The following is a 21,520-nucleotide window of genomic DNA, read 5'->3' as shown; positions in this document are numbered from 1 at the left end:
GACTTTTTTGAATTAATAATAGAGAATTTATTCATTATTAATCACGAGAAGAAGAAATAACACAACAAACGTGCACACAGGTTAGGAATAAGGAAATAGCCCAAAAAAATTTAAAACAAGAATGTACAGATCAGTCTCCCAGTCACTCATGAAGATTGGATGTTAGAACATTGCAGCCATTTAAGTGCGTTTTATCTGTAGCATTGACATTAATTATTCAGAAGCAGATTTTGTGATTTTTGGCTTTGCAAGTTGATTGAACTTCTTTTGTTCTGGTTGGCTGGCAGCACTCTGAGAGAAAGAGACTCCTACCTTTACTTACCTGCACTGCAGTAGTGTTTAGTGAGAGACAGTAAGAACTGCAGATGCTGGAGTCAGAGATAACACAGTGTGGAGCTGGAGGAACACAGCAGGCCAGGTAGCTTCAGAGGAGCAGGAAAGTTGACGTTTCGGGTCAGGACCCTTCTTCAGAAAGTGGCTGTCTGCAAAACTTCACAATGCATCAGGCCACAAGCACACACAGACCAAGCTTGAAGCTCACCTTTAAACCTTTTTGTTTTATATATCCCTGAGAGTAGAAAACACACATGCCTGCAAGAAATTTTTGGCTTCCTGCTGAGAGCAGTATAGTTTAGTTCGCCCCTCATTATCTATTCCCGTTCAGTCTTTTTTTAAGTTTCCCTGACACTGTTATGTGAGACATTCCAAACAGCCACAGTCATCTTTTGACTGTATCTCTTTTTTCATTGAATACCTACAGTGTGGAAACAGGCCATTCAGCCCAACAAGTCCACATTGACCCTTTGAAGAGAGCCCCACCCAGAACCAATCCCCATCCTTTCCCTGTAATCCTATATTTCCCATGGCTAACACATCTAACCTACCCATCCTTGAACACTATGGACAATTCAACATGGCCAATCCACCTAACTTACACATCTTTGGACTGTAGGAGGAAACCGGAGCATCTGGCGGAAACCCATGCAGACATGGGGAGAACGTGCAAACTCCACAAAAACAGTTGCCTGAGGGAGGAATAGAACCCTGCTGTGAGGCAACAGTGGTAATCACTGAACTACCGTGCTGCCCCAACAAAAACAATGTTGCAGTTGAAAATTCAATATATGTATAGGTAATCTTGGATTATGATTCGTAGTCGTGGGATTGTGCATTGACTTTCCATGGTTTATTTACAAGGATACCTGTACTCCAGTCAACCGAACAAACAGAAGCATAAGAAATAGAAGCAAGCGAAGGCCATACAGTGCTTTGAGCCTGCTCTGCCATTCAGTAAGATCGGAGCTGGCCTTCTACCTCAACTACATTTCCATGCCATATTCCCATATATATTAATTCTCTTGATGTCCAAAAATCTATTTGCTTCGAATGTACTCGTTGACTGAAACATGCATAGCCTTTTCGGAACAGAAATCCAATGACTCAAATCTTTCTGTAGAAAATAAAATCTCCTCATCTCAATCCTAATCCTCAATCTGTTTACTCCTTTTCTAGGACTATGACCCATTTTTCTAGGCTGTCTAGCTGGTGAAACATCTACCCTGTCAAACACTTTAAGAGTATTACTCATTTCAATGAGATCACCTGTCGATCTTTTTAAGCTTTAGTACACATAGACATTGTCTATTTCATCTACCACCACAGGACATTTTCTTCATCCCAAGAACTAGTGTATTGAAACTTTATTGCACTCCCTCTCAGACAAGTGGATCTTGAGGTGAGGAATCAAAAAGTCCAGATGTGGTCTCACCAAGGCTCTCTAAAATTCCAATAAGATTTACTATTATTTTGCAGTCACTTTGTATAAAGGTTAACATATTATTTGCCTATAATAATTAGCTAAAATACTTAGGAAATGGGAAGGGTGAAATTAAAATGTAAAATGCTCAACAGGTCAGGCAGTATACATAGACGGAGAAACAGTTATGACTCGGGTCAACCTTCAACAAAACTGCTCCCTAGTGAGTGTTTCCAGCATTTCATTTTTACACAATGTCATGTTAAACGTATCAGCATATTAACATTGTGCTTTCTATATAGAGACATCTAATTCCCATTACATGCCAATGTTTACAAATCTGTCACGATTTTAATAACATTCTTCCTTTCCACTATCAATTAGAGTCACACAATACAGAAACAGATCCTTCAGGCCAACTCGTCCTTGCCAGCCAGACATCGCAATCTGACCTTGTCCCACTTAGCAGCATTTGGCCCATATCCCACTAAACCCTTCCTATTCATGTGCCTGTCTAGATTCCTTTTAAATGTTGTACCCACCTCCTCCACTTCCTCTGGCTGCTCGCTCCATACACGCACCACCTTCTGTGTGAAAAAGTTGCCCCTCAGGTCCCTTTTTCCCCTCTCACCTTCAACCTATGCCCTCTAGTTTTGGCTCCCCCACTCTAGGAAAAAGACCTTGACTATTCACCCCATTCATGCTGCTCGTAATTTTATAAACCTTTATCAGGTCTCCCTTCAGCCTCCAATGCTGCAGGGGGACAAAAGCTCCAGCCTATTCAGCTGCTGTCTATAACTCAAACCCTTCAGTCCCAGCAACATCCTTGTAAACCTTGTCTGCCCCCTGTTAAGTTTAACAAAATCCTTCCTATATGAAGGGCGACCAGAATTGTACACATACTCTAAAAGTGGCCTCCCCAGTGTCCTGTGCTGCCGCAACGTGATATTCCAACTCCTATAGTCAATGTTCTGACCAATGAAGGCAAGCGTGCCAAACACCACCTTCATCACCCTGTCTACCTGTGACTCCACTTTCAAAGAACTATGCACCTGCACCCCTAGGTCTGTCTGTTCGGCAACAATCCCCAGGGCCCTAGCATTGACTGTGTAAGTTCTGCCCTGGTTTGCTTTACCAAAATGCAACACCTCACATTCATCTAAACTCCATCTGCACTCCTCGGCCCATTGTTCCATCTGATCAAGGTCGAAAATATTTTTCTACTGAAGTGGATAATTTCCATCTTCCACATTCTTAATATATCTGTCTCTTTTTCAGTCTCTTTGAGGTGTCCTCTAATGCTTATTCTCCATTTAAATGTGTATTGTTAGGACATGTTACTCTCGGTTTTCTGATCTAAGTCATTGATATAGATTGTAAATAGTTGAGGTCACTTTACAACATTCTGGACTTTAATATTAAAGTTCAACACTTCCAAATTGTGAACTCATTCCCATTCCTTCCCTTTCTTTTAGCTTCACTTGTTACATTCACTGTCACCATGTCCTCTCTCCCCTTTCCCCGCTCGAGTGGGACTGTCTGTTCTTTCCAGTCTGGCAGATAGACACACCACTGTTGTGCCACTCTCACATTCCGATCACTTAATCTGAAGTATCAATGTCCTTTCTCCCCCAGCACTCCACCCTCCCTACCACCCCTCTCCTGCCCCCCCTCAACTATTGCTTAACTGCTGCATCCTCCACACATCACGTCAGCTCTGATGAAGGGTCATCTAGACTTGAAATGTTAGCTTGTTTTCTCTCCATGGATGCTGCCTGACCCTGTGTGATCTCCAGCATTGTTATTTTCGGCTGAGGCCAGACTGATTCTTACAACACGTTATTTGGCTCACTTAGTTCTGCTCTTTTCTGTTTGTTTACTGATCATAAATCAAATAAATTGCCCTGATCCAATGAGCCTTCATCTTGTGTCACAACTTCTTGTTATCAAATATCTTTTGAAAATCTAAGTATATTGTACCAATGATTGCCCCTTAATTCTCCTACGTCTCCACCTTCAAAAAATCCTCAATAGGTTTATTAAACATGTCTTTCTTAAAAACTTTGCTAACTAGATATTATTTTCTAAGTGCCCTGTTGCGCCATCTCAAGTAATTGATCCTTATATTTTTGCTCTTCCTAATTTCAATCTACCTGGCCTATAATTCCCTGTTTGCTTTCTCCCTCCTTTCATGAATAATTGCACAAACTGTATCTGTGGAATTAATCTCGGAAGTTAGGTACAGTTGAGACAAGGGGCAGCAATTTAATTGATATCTCTGAATTCCATTGTCACATGTTTTAAAAGTGGATCGATAGTGTGTTGCAATAGATTTCTAAAGCTCCATTGATGTAGAGGTTGATAAACGTTAACAGTGTTCTATGATGGATTCAGTGTTGCATTTTATAGGGCACATTGAGACTAATGAGGAAGCCGTAGATGGACAATTGCTGAACAGTCACTGTCATGTCTTTATATTTCTGGCAGCACTCCCAGTTGGACAGGTCCTTTAAAGTCTATGGATCCAAAAGCTATAGTGCGGGTCAGAAGGGATACACTAAGCTAGGGGAAAAAAATAAGCAGTTTACATTTGTGGTAAACGGTGAGCTTGAAGGACTTCTCAGGTGCAGATTCATGCTGCTGCAGTCACTACTGTAATTCACTTATGTAACCGGATCCTAATAATAGCACATCAACTGAAAATGTTATGCTGTATGTTGGCGAAACTGATCTAGCGGCCCCACGTTCAACTGGACTTTACGTGCGTAAAGTGATATGTACACTTTCAAAATTTGTTTTAAGTTGCATACTAACATTAAAATTGATATGTCTGTCATAACTTCAAATTGTACAGGATATAACAAATGAAAAAATATTTTGAAAAATTTACTGTTAAATTAAATTGTGCCTCCTGGCATTTCATGTCCCATATTTTCTTACTGTCTTAAGTTCACAAGTTTGGTGATTTCAAGTTGTGATGGTCGTTTAATACTTTAGTGGTTTTGTTTTAGTTAAAGTCAAAAATGCCTTGAGTGAAATGTCTCATTTTTTCTCCCATATCCACTAACCAAACACAGCTGCCGAACTGGCATTAATGGTTGAGGGCTGGCAGTCATGGTGAAATTTGCAAACTGGGTGATAAAATTATTCATGTAATGCTAATTAATAGCTAAAATTATTCAATTAGTTTGAACAAGTATATTAAATGCAGATTTTCTTGGAGTCAAGCAGAGTGAATTCCCTGTTAATTTACCCAAATTATCTTCACCAGAGACAACTAAATTAGCTGTTTATCTTCAGTGTGATGTTCATTTTGTAGCCGAATTAAATAATATTTGAAATGTTTGTAACTTCAAATATCATACTAAAAATTGTGAAGTACAAAACTTAAATTGGCAAAAATCGATGTATAAACTCTGAATTCAAACTGCTGACAATGTACGGCCTTTGAACTTTTGTCACAGAAATCTTGAGTTCTTGTTGAAATTTTACACTGAATTTACAAGAATTCTTTTCAAATATGTTAAATAAAATAAACAGTATACGTAGAGCTATACAGGATGAAAACAGACCCTTTTGGTTCAACTCGTCCATGTTCCTAAACCAAACTCTTCCTCCATTTGGCCGATATCCTTCCAAACCTTTCCTATTCATGTACTTATCCAAATGTCTTTTAAATGTTGTAACTATACCTACATCTACCACTTCCTCTGGCAGTTCATTCTACACTAGAGCCAAAAGGTTGCCCATCAGGTCCCTTTTATACCTTTCTCCGCTAATCTTAAAAATATGCCCCCTTATTTTGAACTGCCCTATCCTAGGGAAAAGACCTATCTATGCCCTTCATGATTTTATACACCTCTATAACGTCACCCCTCAACCTCCTGTGCTCCAGTGAAAAAAGCCTCTCCTTATATCTCAAACTTTCTAGTTCTGGCAGTGACCTAGTAAATCTTTTCTGAACCCTCTCCAATTTAATAATATCCTTCCTATAACAGGGCAACCAAAACTGCACACGGTTCTCCAAAAGTGGCCTCACCAACATCCTGTACAAGCTCATATATGACATCCCAACTCCTGTATGCAATGGTCTGAGTAATGGAGGCAAGAGTGCTAAATGCCGCCTAGCCAACTTGTACCTGTGATGTAACTTTCAAAGAACTATGTACCTGAACCCCTAGAACTCCCTGTTCGACAACACACCCCGGGGCCCTACCAGTAACTGTGTAAGTCCTGCCCTTATTTATTTTACCAAAATGCAATATCTCACATTTATCTAAATTAAATGCCATCTGCCACTCCTCATCCCATTGGCCCAATTGATCAAAGACCTCTCTATAATCTTAGATGAGCCTCTTCACTGTCCACTATACCATCAATTTTAGTGTCATCCACAAGCTTATTAATCATACCACCTACAGACTCATCCAAATTGTTTATGTAAATGACAAACAGTGTTGGACCCAGCACCAATCCCTGCAGAACACTGCTGGTCACAGGCCTCCAATCTGACAAACAACCCTCCCTAACCAACTTCTATCTCTTACCATCAAGCTGATTTTGTGTCCAGTTGGCAAGCTCACCCTGAATCCCGTGTGATCTAACTTTACTATCAGCCTCCCATGCAGAACCTTGTGGAAAGCTTTACTGAAGTCCATGTACAAAAGTCCAATATCTACCACTCTGCCCTCATCTGTCTTTTTAGTTACACCTTTAAAAAATTTAATCAAGTTTATAAGACAAGAGTTCCATTGGACAAAACTTTGCTGACTATCCCTAAATAGTCCTTGCCTTTCCTATCTCTCAGAACCTCCTCCAACAACTTACCCACCACTGATGTCAGACTTCACGTCTATAGTTCCCAGGCTTTCCTTACAACCTTTCTTAAATAAAGGCACAACATTATCCACCTCCAGTCCTCTGGCACCTCACCCATAGCTGTAGATGATACAGATATTTCTGCTGGGGCTCCACAATGTCTTGCCTAGCTTCCCACAACATCCTTGGATACACTTGAACAGGTCCTGGAGATTTATCCACTTTTTTTTTGTAAGACCTCCAGCACCACCTCCCTCGTAATGTGAACTGTTTTCAAGACAGCAATATTTATTTCCCAGCCTCCATGTCTTTCTCTTCAGTAAAAATTGACTTGAAACATTCATTTAGTATCTCTCCAAAATCTTATGGTTTTGCATGCCTTTAAAGGGCTGTACTCTCTCCCTAGTTCTTTTGTTCTTAACGTACTTGTAGAATCTCTTTGGATTATCCTTAACGTTATCTGACAAGTCTACCTCATATCCCCTTTTTGTCCTCTTAATTTCCCTGCTGAGAATGCTCCCACACCCCTATACTCTTCAAGAGATTCACTTGATCCTAATTGTCTATACCTAACATATACCGCCTCCTTATTCTTGACTAGAGCTTCACTATCTTTATTCGTCCATTGTTCCCTACTCTTACCAGCCTCACCCTTCAATCTAACAGGAACATGCTGCCCCTGAACCATAGGTAATAGAATAAAAGTCTGGGTCTATTTAAAATTAAATTATTCCTATTACAAGGGGTGACTTTTTTATTTACATGAAAATTAGACGGTATACTTTGATCTAGACAACACAGGTTTGTTCATTAATCTTGAATTGAAACAATTTACTCATCCTATTGTATTGACTTACATGAATCAAAGATATGTACAAAATGTTTTGCAGTTTCTAGAATGTTCCTTCTATTCTATGTAACCAGATGTTTATTAATTCTTAAAATTTACGAAAGGTAAAATTTCAACACCAAAGCAGGACGCAAAATCGGCACACTTTTGGGAATTCTGGTAATGGTTTACTGATAGCTCCTTGCCTGAAAGATATTTATTATCTGAAAGGATGCCGTAAGTGAATCAGAAATAATTTCATGAGAAATTTGATCAATACTTGAAGATAAAAACATTTGCAGGTGAATGCGACAGAAAGTCTTTCAAAGAGCTGATACAGCCATGGTTGACCAAATGACCACCTAGGCTACACCATTATATGTTACAATCAATAGTAAGACAAAGCAAAAACAAACTAAATTGTTCTATCAGAAACTAGGGTTATGTTTACAAAACTTTCACCAGGACTTCTGTTCTATGTCTTAAGATATTCTTCCAAAAACTGCTTGAGCTACTACAAATGGGTATGCTCTTCTGGTAATATTTTCTACTTCACACTTCAATTAACTCAAAGTAAAACCACAACAATTCAGAAATGACTGTAGAGAACATTCAAGTAAAAAGTGAACCAAGTACCTAGGAAACTGACATCAGGAAATGCCAGTTAGAATCCTGATTACCCAGGCAAGGGAACCTGTCATTAACAAAACAACACAGATGAGCTAATGAAGTCGCTCAAACAGCTTTTTTAAAAAGTACTGAAGAGCAAATGCGTGACATCTACAATAAGGCTTTGAACAAAATCAAAACATCAAAAAAGCAAATTGCATAGCTGATAGCCTCACAGTGCCAGGAACCCAGGCTCCATTCCAGCCTTGAGTGACTGTGTGGAGTTTGCACATTCTCCCCTTCTTGTCTGCGTGGGTTTTCACCAGGTGCTCCGGTTTTCTTTCACAGTTCAAAGATGTGCAGGTTGGATGGATTGGCCATGCTAAATTGCCCTGTGGTTTCCAGGAATGTTCAGGCTAGATGGATGAGCTGGGATATGGGGATAGGATAGGGAGCTGTGTTTAGGCCAGGTGCTCTTCGGAGGGTTGATGCAGACCTTGATGAGGATGAGGCAGATGGCTCCTTTCTGCACGGTAGGGATTCTCTGATTCTCTTTTGTCTTTTTGCCTTCTGTCTGGTTCACAATGTCCTTTAGAGAGATGAAATATGTCTTCCTTACCTGATCTGCCTACATGTGACTTTGGAAGCAATGTGGTTGGCTCTTAATCACCCTCTTGGGCAATTAGGGATGGGCACTTATTGCTGGCCTAGCCAGTGATACCCATATCCCATCAAAGAATTTTAGTTTAAAAATCGCTAACCACATCTGTGCACTCTAAATAGGTACAGCATGAAAAATGTATCAGCACGAACCAGTAGATTACACTTGTGTTAAGTAATTTAAAAGTGTGCTATGAAGATTTGAGAGTTTGGTTGAATGGCACAGCCTAGAATTTTAGGAATTAGGAGGCTTTATGTGACACTTCTTATCTGCAGTCATGACATCATTTCCGTGTGTGTGTTCAGTAAGGGCTCCCCTAACAACAATTTGGATGTGCTCCAAATGTTTAGAGGATGTATTATCATTCGTACTAAGTGGATAACATATTGGTAAAGACAAAATACTGTGAATGCTGGAAATCTGAAAGAAACATAGAACTAGCAGCGTCTGTGGAGTGGTGTTATCATATATAATGGAGAATGATCGTTTGAATGTGGAGACGGGTGAGGTGGGAAGTAAGGACTAGGAGAACGCTGCTGATACTCAGAAGGAGGGGATATTGTGATGGCAGAAGTGTGGTACACCACAATGAGGGGGGATTCCTTAGTTGAGAAAAAGATCATATCAGAGGCATCCCAGTGGAAGGTAACATCATCAAAACAAATTCAACGGAGGCCGAGAAACTGGGACAATGAAATGGAATAGAATACGTGAAGGATGCAGGGTGTAAGCAAGTGTAATTGAGGTAACTGTGGGAGTCAATGCATTTGTAATGGATATTGGTGGACAGCCTGTCCTCAAATGGAAGCAATGAAGTCAAGGGAGGGATGGGAAGAGTCAGGTGAAGGTGAGAGAAAACAGGAAATTGGAAGCAAAACTGATGAACTTTTCAAGTTCTGGACAAGAGCAAGAAGCAGCATCAAGGACATCATCATGTATTGGAGAAAAAGTTGTAGTGGGAGGCACAAGCAAGATTGGAACAAGGAATGTTGCACATTCCCCACAAAGAGACAGACATAACTGGAAATCATGGTCACCTCTGACTTGAAGAAAATGAGATGAGTTAAAGGACATGTATTCAAAGTGAGAACAAGCTCAATCGGGTGAAGGAGGGTGGTGGTGGATAGAGACTGTGCAGGCCTCTTTCGGCCTCCTTTCAAGGGGAAAGCGAAAAGCCTTCAGACCATCCTGATGGGGGATGGCTGAGTAGAGGATTGCATAAGTGAAGAGAATGCATCTATAACCAGAAAACTGGAAATTATGGAGCTGATGTAAAGCATCAGAAGAATCACGAATGTAAAGTTGGAACAGACTGGTCAAGGGGGGAGAAATAGAGTCGAGGTAAGAAGTAGTAAGTTCACTGGGGCAGGAACAGGCTGAAACAGCAAGCTTGCCAGGGCAGTTCTGTTTCTAGATTTTGGGAAGGAGATAGAAGCGGCTGTATGGGTTTGGAGAACTGTAAGGTGGGTTGCTGTGGAGGGGAAATCTCCAAAGGAAATGAAGTCACTGATAGTCCTAGAAATAATACCTTGGTGCTCAGTAGTGGGATCATGGCCTGGAGGATTTGGGAGGAAGTATTTGGAAGTTGGTGCTCAGCCTCTGTCAGGTTGAGGTCAATATGCCAGACAACATCCACACCACCCTCCTTGTTGGCAGGTTTGATAACAAAGTCAGGGTTAGACCTGAGGGAACAGAGTGTAGCAAGGTCAGAGGGACACTGGTTAGAGTGGGCAAGTGGGGGCGCAGAGAAATGAAGGCAGCTAATTTCATGATGGCAGTTCTCAATGAAGAGATCAAGTATAGATAAAAGATGAGAAGAAGAGGTCTAGGTGGTGGGGAGTATTGGAGACGGATGAAAGGGTCTGTAGCAGGGAGAGGATTCCTGTCCAAAGAAGTAGTCGTGGAAGTGAAGATGACAGAAGAAAAATTCAGTGTCATGTCACGCCTGAAATTCATTGATTGGAGGCTTAAAGTGATAAACCATGTCCCTTACTGAGTGCAGATCATTCAGCATCAGAGAGCAGAAGGTCAAACTGTACGGTGAATATGCAGCAAGAGGTGACATCAGATGAGGGGATGGAGTTGGACGGAAGAGGAGGGCTGTTCTGTGAATTATTATTATAGAATGCCTACAGTGTGGAAACAGGCCCTTCAGTCCAACAAGTCCACAGCAACCCTGCGCATCCCACCCAGACCCATTCCCCTATAAACCCACCTAATCTACATATGCCTGAACATTACGGGCGATTTAGCATGGACAATCCACCTAGCCTGCACATCTTTGGACTGTGGGAGGTAACTGAAGCAGCCGGAGGAAACCCACGCAGACACTGGGAGAATGTGCAAACTCGACACAGACAGTCGCCCGAGGGTGGAATCGAACCCAGGTTTCTGGCACTGTGAGGCAGCAGTGCTAACCACTGTGCCACCATGCCGCCCCTAATCTAGTTTGCCGATCTGATTTTTCAAAAAGCTTAATGAACGTAACAAAACTATCTTAAACAAATATTGCAAGTAGTGTAGTCAGTCATTCCTCACATTTATTGAGGACAAGTTGGAATCATACATTGAGTGAACAGAGAAGGAAGCCATTTTGCTCATTGTACCTGTCCTGCCTTTTTCCCTCTAATCATGTAGAATTTTTCCATTATAGAAAGCAGAAAATTTCTGGACCACAATAAGAAGGTACATCTTCAGAAACTATTGTTGAATAATTTTGTGGGAGAAGTTACTTTAAAAATCCAAAATTGAAACATGCCAGATATTTTGACAGTGAGTGTTGCTAATGAACCTCAAATTTACATGTAGAATCATAGAACCCTTTCAATGCAGAAAGAGGCCATTCATCCCATTGAGTCCACGCCAACCCACCGAAGAGCATGCCACCCAAACTCACCCCCCACCTTATCCCAATAATCTCACATTTACCATGCCTATTTATCTAACCTGCACTGTGGAAGGAAACCGGAACACCTGGCAGAAACCCATGCAGACATGGGGAAAACATGTAAACTCCACAGACAGTCGCCCAAGGGTGGAATCAAACCTGGGTTTCTGGTGCTGTACTCACCGCTGTGCTGTCCTGCATGATGATCCAGTCTCCTTTGTGTGACCAGGGGAATGGTATAATTCACTTATGTTGTTACTATATTTGCATCTTCATAACCTAAATGAAATATTAGAAAATATTTGCCCCGATATCTTGCATATTTGACACCAATATAGTATTTTAGCATAGTATATTTGTCGTATATAATAGTTATTTTATAGTTTTTTTTCTCATCACATCAACTTCAGAACAGCTGCCCACTTCTAATTTGGTGCCACGTGAAATCACTTTTCTTGCAGACTTCATGCTGTTGTCATCTATAGTTTTAAGTTTTAGAACTCCGGTAACCTGCAGTGTTATTTTAAAATTCTGTATTACAGAAATGAGCTGACTACATGTTAACATTTTCCTATGATTAAAAATCTCACTGCAGAAATGTGCAGGCACAAACAACAGATTTCCAGAGAGGAGCAGTTTAACCACAGTTTCCTGCTCATCCTTGGAGTTTAAAAATTGTTCATAAACTTACGATACGTATTCCTCATTGTCAAGAGCAGGTTAACATGAATAGTTACCATCTTGAATAGATGAATTTTAAACACTGGCTAATATTGGGAAGGGAAAGTGAATCATTAATGCTTAAGATGATCATTCTTTGCAAAACAGTTATTCTAAATATTTGCAAATTTCAAAGCCAGGGGACATTATAATTAAAATTTTCAGTTTTGCAGCGGGGAATTTAATCTAGAGAGACAGTTATTTAGTTGATTCTCTTGCTCGTGAAGTGTACATATAGTAAGTTATGTAGTTTCAGAATCACATTTTAATTTTCATGCAAGTTACACCATTGTGGTAACCTATTGGGATTCAGATTAAAAAGCGGGTTATTGGGGAGCATTGTGTCAGTTCATTAATTTTCGGCCCTTCCAAACCTGATAACTTTCCTGTTCAGTATCATTCCTATTAATGAACCTGTTTGCTCCCCTTAGAAAAGATGTAATTGATTTATGTGCATTTCAAGCAAGCAACAATTGTGCACTATTTATGTTTATTGTTTGCAAAGGCTTACAATCCTCAAACATTGTCAGTGTTAGCATTTTCTTGCTGAACTAGAAGGACAAGGCAAAGTAGACAGGTTTCAAGAAAATCCTAAATCCAGAACTGTCCATTAAATTAAAGCCACAATGCACAAGCAATGTAGTAATTTCCTGGAGACCATAGTTTTTAACATAGGACAACAATTTTTATCAAAAAAAGACACTTTTACACAAAAAGATCATCAGCTTAAACACACCTTCCAACTGTGCATCTTCTTCACATGCTCGTAAAGCTGGAATGTTTTAAGCAGGCAGTTACTGCACTTTTTAACTGTATCCTAGATCACAAGCTCAAATTTAAACTCAACAATTGATCCAATGTACAGTCAAATCAATCACGTCTTTTCAAATATTGAGACTCGTGAATTTCCACAATCTTAGAGATTCTATATTCATTTGCAAGGAACTTCATTACCAAATGGATTTCAAGTTTTCCTGGCTCCTAATTAGATGCACAATTATTTGTTGACTGGTTTAAAAACTGTTCTCTCTTCGCAGTCTCTCTCGCTCCTATTCTTGCAGCCTCCTCCCAACACTCTGTGACTTGTTTAGTATCATCAAAAAACATAACCACTTATCATTGCGTTTCTAAATTTGGGCCATTACTGTTTTCTTTTGAATTCTCATGAGATATGGATGTTGCTGACTGTCCCTACTTGCACTTGAGAAGGTGGTGACAAGCTGCCACCTTGAACTGCTGCAGACCATGGAGTCCAAATAGGAAATGTAGTAGTCCCAATGCTGAAACCTTTCATATGGTGATTTGTGAAATGTCTTTCAAAGTCAATGGATCAATGTTATCTTTAAATCTTACACTGATCTGCACCCTCAAAAAAAGTTCATTGACATGGGGGAAACTCACTTATAAAACCATGCTGACTGGTTTTTGACTAGTGGTGTGTCGTCTTTTGTTTAATCATAGATTTCCTATATTCTGATTCAGATAGGTCCTTCTATCAGCTTAAGTTTTGTTTTCTTCAGTACAGTTCTACGGAGGTGCTAAATTTCAGGTGAAACACGAAATGGAGAACGTGTCTATTCTTTGGTGGATGATAAAAATAACACGGCATAATTTAAAGAGAAAAGGCACAAATCTACTAATTTCTTAGTCAATAGCTATCTCTCAGCCAACATCTCCAGAATGACATTGTCATTTGTCTCATTTAGTCATGATACATTGCTGTAGATAAAATTGGTTCCTGTGTTTCCCTCTGGTGTAACACATGCCACGCATCAAAAGCATTTCATTTTTCCTGCTGATATCACACTGCTGATGGCAAAAATGAAGAAGGACGATCCAAAGACCTTGTATATTTTTGGGAGGGAGCCAAAGAGATGAGAACAGAAATGTGTAAAATGGAACAGATTATGTGGTGGTAAACCTCCGTTAAGTCAAAAATATTTTTCAAGGATTAGTTTGGAAAATTCTAACATCAGAACAGATGAAGTTCAAGAGTAGAAGAGAGATATTTCGGGAAGCTGTTTCCAAATTAGTGTAATCAAGGGAACTCTGGGCTCGAGTGAGTTTATAGCAGAGAACTGATTAATAGCAAAATCTTTTATTTTGCTCCCATGTGTAAAGTTGCAGTAAGTATAAAATAATGCTTTGACATTACCCGGTATTTCTTTAAAATTGATTGAAAAGCAGCATTGGAGAGAACTTGAGAACAGCCAAGTTACTGCTCACCTTTCTTTGGTGGATGTGAAGGATGGGGGGCCATTTTTGAATTTTGACAAATTGCTGCCAGAAAACTGAAAACAAATGTTTGTTGACTGTGATTACAGGCACATTAAATATAATCAGCCAGGTGTGAAAACATGTTAAAGTCAGTTAGAGCTTGACTGTGCATGTTTTATCCTTTATTATCATCAAGTAGGGGCATTTAATACGTGTGTCAGAGCATCAGTTAAAGTAGACGTTAGTCAAATAATGTGTGTAAAAGAATCTGTTATTTACATTTTGTGATTTAGTGTATCATTGCCCTATATTCAATTTGTAAGTTTTGTTTGTAGATCTTACTATTATTAAGACGTCAACATTCTTATTATCAACATTTTATAAGATATCACAACATCTGTGTTATGTCTGCAGTTGGGTTGAGATAGTGTTGTTTGCAAACCAAGATAGCTGGCTGGATATTTGATGATCATGTTTTCTGTTTCAGAGATGTGCAGTTGAATCTCCTCTGCATTCCTGGTCTAGTTTGTCTTCTGGAATTATATAATGAAACTGGCCACTAGTTAACTCAATTTTCCAAGTTTTATTATCTTTGTCCTGTATCATTATATAAGCAGACTCCACAGGGTGATTTTGCTGTTGAATCGCTGAAGAATGTTTTAAAACATCTTTTATTATTGCCTTTGAATTAGCAAAACTAATATTTTAAAATAACAAATCAATATGACTTAATCTCTATTTTCCACTATAATACATAATCCATTTACATTATTTTCCTTCTTTCTCACAGCTGATAATGTAACAGCCTTCCCTGTCCTAGATATTAAACAAGATGAGATTGTTGATACTAATGGAGCTGGTGATGCCTTTGTGGGAGGTAAATATTGCTGCTACATAAGTTGTATGTCAAATTGTCATTTTGTGAAAAATGCAGTTTTAACATGAGCGCTGCATATTTATTATGTTCCTATTCTCATTGCTCCAATGAGCTGTATAAATCTGATTTGTGCCAAAACTGGAAATATTTAACCTTATAGAAATATAAAGGATTTCTATGCTGGTGTACATTTGTGTTGTTAGAATTGGAGCAATTTTTAAAAAAATCACTTTCATCCCCTTTTTGAAATTATCTGACATCCGGAAATGGAGAGTGCTGTTAAAATTTTGAAATAATACACATTATAAGGATAATACTCGTCATTCCGAACTTCTCTAGTCTCATTTCCAACAGTCCAATGTTGTACTCTTGCCTCTACGCTACATTTTAGATATCTTAAAAAAAAAACTTCTATATTTTCTTATATTACTAGCTAGCTTATTGTCATATTTCATCTTCTCCCTTATTGCCTTTTTAGTTGCCCTCTGCGGGTTTTTAAAGGCTTTCCAATCCTTTGACTTCCTGCTAATCTTCACCACATAGAATGCTTTTTCTTTTTCTTTTATGCTGTCCCTGACTTCCTTTGTCAGTCATGGTTGCCTCGTCCTCCCCTTAGTACGTTTCTTCTTCCTTAGGATAATTTCTGCTGAGCCTCCCAAATTGCCCCCAAAAAACTCCAGCCATTGCTGCTCCACTGTCTCCTTGCTAGGTTCCACTTCCAATTAACTCTGGCCAGCTCCTCCCTCCTATCTTCGTAGTTACCTTTACTCATTTATAATATTCTTACATCTGATTCAAACTTCTCCCTCAAATAGTAGGGTGAATTTTTATCATGGTCGCTGACTTCTGGGTTTCTTTTACCTTAAGCTCCCTAATCAAGTCTGCTTCATTGTATATCACCAAGTCCAGTATTTTCTGTTCTCTAGTGGGCTCTATCACAAGTTGGTCCAAAAGAAAATCTCGTCGACCTTCCATGAATTCCTTTTCTTGGCATCTACTACCAACCGGAAGACCCCCATGATTATTGTTATAGTCCCTTTCTTATGTCATTTAGATCTCCTGATTTATTTTCTGCTCCACATCCTGATTACTGCTAGATGGCTTACACGCCTCCAATCAGGGTCTTGCCTCCTTTGTGATTCCTCAACTCTACCCCCACAGAATCTGCAGCTCCTGACCCTATATCGCTTCTTGTTATGAATTTCCTTTCCTTTCTTACTAACAAGGCAACCTTGCCGCCTCTGATCATCTGTCCTCTCGTCAGGACATGTAACCTTGGATATTTAGTTGAAGTCATAACACTCGTTCTTGCTGAACCTATGTTTCCCAACAATTTCTGGGATATTATTTTGTTTTCTCCTCTTGTGAAGACAGGTGCAAAATATTTGTTTCTTCATACCTAATTTGGATGTTCTTCAGTCTCTGCCTTGAAGGAAGCAATATTTACTTTCGCCAAACTCTTCCATTTTACATATGAATCGAAGTTTTTACAGTTTTCTACTTTCTTTCTCAATTTCATGCTCTTCCTTCAAATCCTTAGATTTACAACTCTTGGTTACATTCTAAGCTTTCTCCTTTATTCTGAAATTATCTTTAACTTTTTCTTATTAGCCACAGTTGGGCCAGTTTTCTTTTGCTGTTTTTATCCCTTAAGGGGATGTATATTTTCGTTGAGATTTGATTGAAATGAAATTTATGAGCTGCCTTAATGCAATATTATTTATCAAATGCAAAATATACCATAAGCATGGTATTGTGAGTTTGCATAAATGTCGGGCGTCCATCAGAATTTCAGACCACTTCTAAGCACAAACTCGATGGGATTGAAGACACTTGAAGTGAGAGAACTAGCTGAAGACTATCAGGAAAAATTACAAAAAACTCGCTAGTTTACATGTTACTTTTCTTCCATGTGAAGTCAACACAAGGAAAAGATTTATACTTGTAATTCAGAACTAATTTCCCTGGAGGATTACAATAGATCACTAGAAAATAAAGCTTCTTTGTAAGTGGTTGCTATATTTATGTCAAAGGATGCAAAATTATTGAATTCATTACAATAAGATAGGAAATCTATTAATTCTTAAATTGCAAGCTGTTCAGGTCAGCTTGTGGATCAAGCAGTTCTATAATTTTATTTAGTTTAATATAATTTTGAAAAAGGTATATTAAACCAATTTACTAAACAAAATAACTTCAACGAATAATAGAACCTTTTTTGTCTTCAGATTGATTAAAAACATTCCAACTATATTCATTGGCTGTAAAGTGTGTTGTTATGTTTTTAAGCAGCAAAACATTGCAGACAATTTGCATATATAAAGATCCCAACAGCAGAAATAAGATAAATGATAATATTTAGGTGCTTTGATTAATGGATAAACGTTAGTCAGAACTCTCATCTCTTCAGGTGGTGCAGTGAGATAATTTATATTAAAATAAGCATGTAAATCACAATGTAAATAAAAATGTAAACGTTACTTTGCACCCTGCCATCTCCTTTTCCCTCCATTCTTCAACTTTATCCTGTTTCTCCTTTTCACAGCTTTGATGTTACCTTTTTTCCAAAGTACTAGTTCTAATATTTTGGAAAATTAAAATGTTCTTAGGAGCTTTGGTTTTTCTAAGCCCATGCCCATTTGAAATCAGAGTGGAATTATACAAATTACTGGCTTTTCTTTTATTTGTTTTCCTTTTGCCTTACCCATTAGAAAGGCATTCTGAATTTGTCATTAAACTGCAATTAAGACGTGAAATACCTGCATGGAAGACGTGTAACTTGAGGATAATAACGCAGAAAAAAAATGTTGTGCTAGTTTAGTGTAGTTCAATTTCCCAGGCAGTTCTCACAGTCTCCTGCGTCGGCGATTTCACGTGGTCCCAACGTGCATCTCAAATACTGCTCCATTGGAGTATGTGGGCCTAAGTGTCACAGAATTCTGTAGGATTATTAGCTGACTATTTGCCCTTTTACTCATGTCAATGGTGTATGTTGGGCTTGTTTGTCACCAAAGCAACATGTTGCCAATTCAGAATAAGCACCATTCTAATAAAGCTTTAACTGTGTTTACTCAAACACTGTATTGATTTAACCACAAGATTGGGAAACTGGTACTCAGCCATGTGTCAGAGTAGACAAATTTAGCTCTAGTTTATCATTTCATGGCTATACTTACTCAATAAAGAAAATGGGTAGTAAATGATGCTTCAAAAACATAAACATTTAAAATCTGACCTTTTATCACAGTTTTTCCCTTTCATTCAAAAAATGATGAGAAATAATTATTTGCCCAATTAGTATTTAGTCTAATCTTCCCAGAGGGAAATAGGTTTCTTCCTATCTCAACATAGATATGGTGTGTGCGCGTGTGTGTGCGGGGGGGCGGTGAAAGAGAGAGAGATTTGAATGTTTGAATAAACTTCCCTTAAATCTGTGATTGCATAAACATAAACATACTAATTATTTATTCTTGCCGAAGCCAAATCATTAATAAGTAATCTGACACTTTAAAAAATGTCGGATAATTCTTGGAAGCAGATTTAACAATGAGCAACAGGAAATAAAGATGTCCCTAACATTTGAAGAGAAATCCCATGCTACTATTCAAAATTGTAAGGCACAAAGAACAATATTGTTGTTTTCATTTCCCTCTCCACCAAATAGTTAACAGAATGTGAACATGGCACCTACAGGCACCAGCAGTTTCTTATTCCTTGCTTATGTGGGCAATCTTCAATGCAGTGAATAAAAACTGAAAGAACTGTGGATGCTGTAAATCAGGAACAAAAACGGAAGTTGCTGGTAAAGTTCAGCAAGTCTGGCAGCATCTGTGCAGAAATATCAGAGTTAAAGTTTTGGATCTGGTGAATCTTCCTCAGAACTGCTGTCCTGTTCTGAGGAAGGTTCACCAGACCCGAAACATTAACTCTTATTTTTCTTCACAGATGCTGTCAGATCACCTGAGTTTTTCCAGCAATTTCTGTTTTTGTTCAATGCAATGAATGTTGGCAAACTGTTGAACTGTGGGAAGCAACACTATCAAGTCCTGTCCTAATCTTTCTACTCTAGCCTGAGTATCACTGAAGCTTGTTGATAAGGGAATTCACCACCTGAAATCTAATTCAGCACTGCCATGTTTTGTCATCCATTTATGCATTGAACATCAAGGGAGTCAGGGTACCTTCCTCCTAAATTTTGACATGCATTGTCTCATCTTAAAAACTGAGTTTCAACAGTTTCATTGTTAATTAAAACAGAAACAAATCACAAATTAGCTTTTTTGTGAAAAAGACTGCAATTTCTTAGTACTTCAAGTTTGATAACCTGATCTCTACCCAAAAGGAGGAGCCAAGAATTTACGAAGGCTAATTTTATCAGTGGAAAATAGTTTGTATTTCATACTTTTGTGTAAAAATAGTGTGGTGTATTTAGTTGCAAATGTAAAGGTTTTTATTACTCTTATCTGTGGATGATTTTTACTATTTTCTTTGTAGGTTTTCTGTCACAACTGGTTCATGATCAACCTCTTGAAAAATGCATCCGAGCTGGCCATTATGCAGCAAATGTTATCATTAGGCGTTCAGGTTGCACATTCCCAGAAGCACCAGATTTTCATTGATGCTTTCATTAATATGAAAATAAGTGGGATCAAAAAGTCCTTTGTTAAACCTATGAACAGGAACTGCTGTCCATTTAAAAATAAATAACCTCTCTTTCCTTCCTCCCCAAACCCTGCATTAAGAATTCTGTACTTAGTTCTTCATTTGTTTTTGTCAATCTGCTACTAAAAAAAATCAGAAAATATAAACATGTTCAGAGTAGATGACAAGGCCTTGAAAATGTTTCGATAGTCATAAACTATCTTCTTGTCTTTTCATGATTTATATTTTACATCTTTCAATGAAACAATGAAGTTTTGATTTTGACGGTGAATATTTTGGTAGTTAAATTTATTATTCACCTGGCAGTAATTATGGCATTGGTGATGGATGAAAGCATGAGGTAAAAACTATGTTGGCTGTTTTCTGTAGAAAACTTCAAATTGCATAACTTGTTTATTCTTTAGTTTATTCTGACAGTTTTTAAATTCAGCCCAAATGAAAGCTGTAACTGATCTCAAGCTATTTGTCATCTGAAAGTGGTGCATCTTATCATCATGAAATGATTTTTGTTTAGCAGATTACCTCAGCATTTTCTGTTTTTGAGTTTATTCAGAAAAGCAAACCTATATAATGAGAATTCAATAAAGTGAGACACAGAAATATTTATGCAGGTAAATGTTGCTGTAAAATACCAAATCAAATCTGCAAACGCACAGTTTTTAAATTTCTGATACTCTGTAGTTATTTGGACACCTGTATTATTGTTCAAAGAGAAACAACTGTATGCAGTTACAATTACATTCTTTTCTTTATAATTTGATATTGACAATAAACAAATATGATTCTCAAAAATGTTCACTTGTTTTTACAATTTAAGTACAGCTACACGTTTGTAGGATACTAAAGTTGCATTTAAAATGCTAATAGTATTCAGCTGTTAGTAGGCTGACTTGTTTTGGACAAAAATACATTTAGCTACATTGACTAATTAAGTTTTCATTATGCAGGAAATAATTATTGACTCATTTAAAACAAATAAGAGGACGACAAGAGGTATACTACCTTTAAAGACAGACCGTTTTCTGCTGCCTCGAGTATTGTAGACAGTGTGAGAAAGTTGGGAAAATACATTGAAATCAGATCTCTGACCTGGAGAAAAATATTTCCTATTCCCCCACTTAAGGTTTAAATGGTGGGTGCTAAATCTCAATAAAGAGCAGCGACTATCTTTCTTCCATCCTGAGGAAGAGTCAGTGAACCTGAAATGTTGATTCTGATTTCTCTCCATGGATGCTGCCAGACCTGCTGAGCTTTTCCAACAGGTTCTACAGGTAGTTCTGCTCAAGTGTGTGTTTCGTTAATGCAAATTGGCTGTAGCATGATTGATGAATCGGGGGCGCTGTTTGGATAATGAACTTTCTGCTGTACAGGTATAGCGATTTCCCTATAACTTGATTTTCTATAGTGTGAGGTCACACAATAACACAACTATTGTGATATAGGAGAACTACCGTATTTTTGTATTTTATTTCCAAGTATTTGCA

At 38.3% G+C, this 21,520-nt stretch overlaps 1 protein-coding gene across 4 annotated transcripts in view; it reads left to right on the top strand.

The window, feature by feature from the left end:
* The window catches only part of LOC109936756 (adenosine kinase), a 503,574-nt gene extending 482,746 nt beyond the window's left edge, over positions 1-20,828 (top strand). For all 4 annotated transcript variants that reach the window (XM_048616272.1, XM_048616270.1, XM_048616269.1 and 1 more), the window contains exons 10-11: positions 15,288-15,374; positions 19,869-20,828. In XM_048616272.1, the coding sequence (XP_048472229.1) occupies positions 15,288-15,374; positions 19,869-19,993 (212 nt within the window). In that variant the 3' untranslated portion in view covers positions 19,994-20,828. The remainder of the gene's footprint in view (positions 1-15,287; positions 15,375-19,868) is intronic.
* The last annotated feature ends 692 nt before the right edge of the window (positions 20,829-21,520 follow it).

Source organism: Rhincodon typus, chromosome 34 (assembly GCF_021869965.1).
Source record: "Rhincodon typus isolate 14 chromosome 34, sRhiTyp1.1, whole genome shotgun sequence".
NCBI classification, from domain to species: Eukaryota; Metazoa; Chordata; class Chondrichthyes; order Orectolobiformes; family Rhincodontidae; genus Rhincodon; species Rhincodon typus.
The sequence above is the reverse complement of the archived record's forward strand: the minus strand, read 5'-3'. Positions and strand labels throughout refer to the sequence as shown.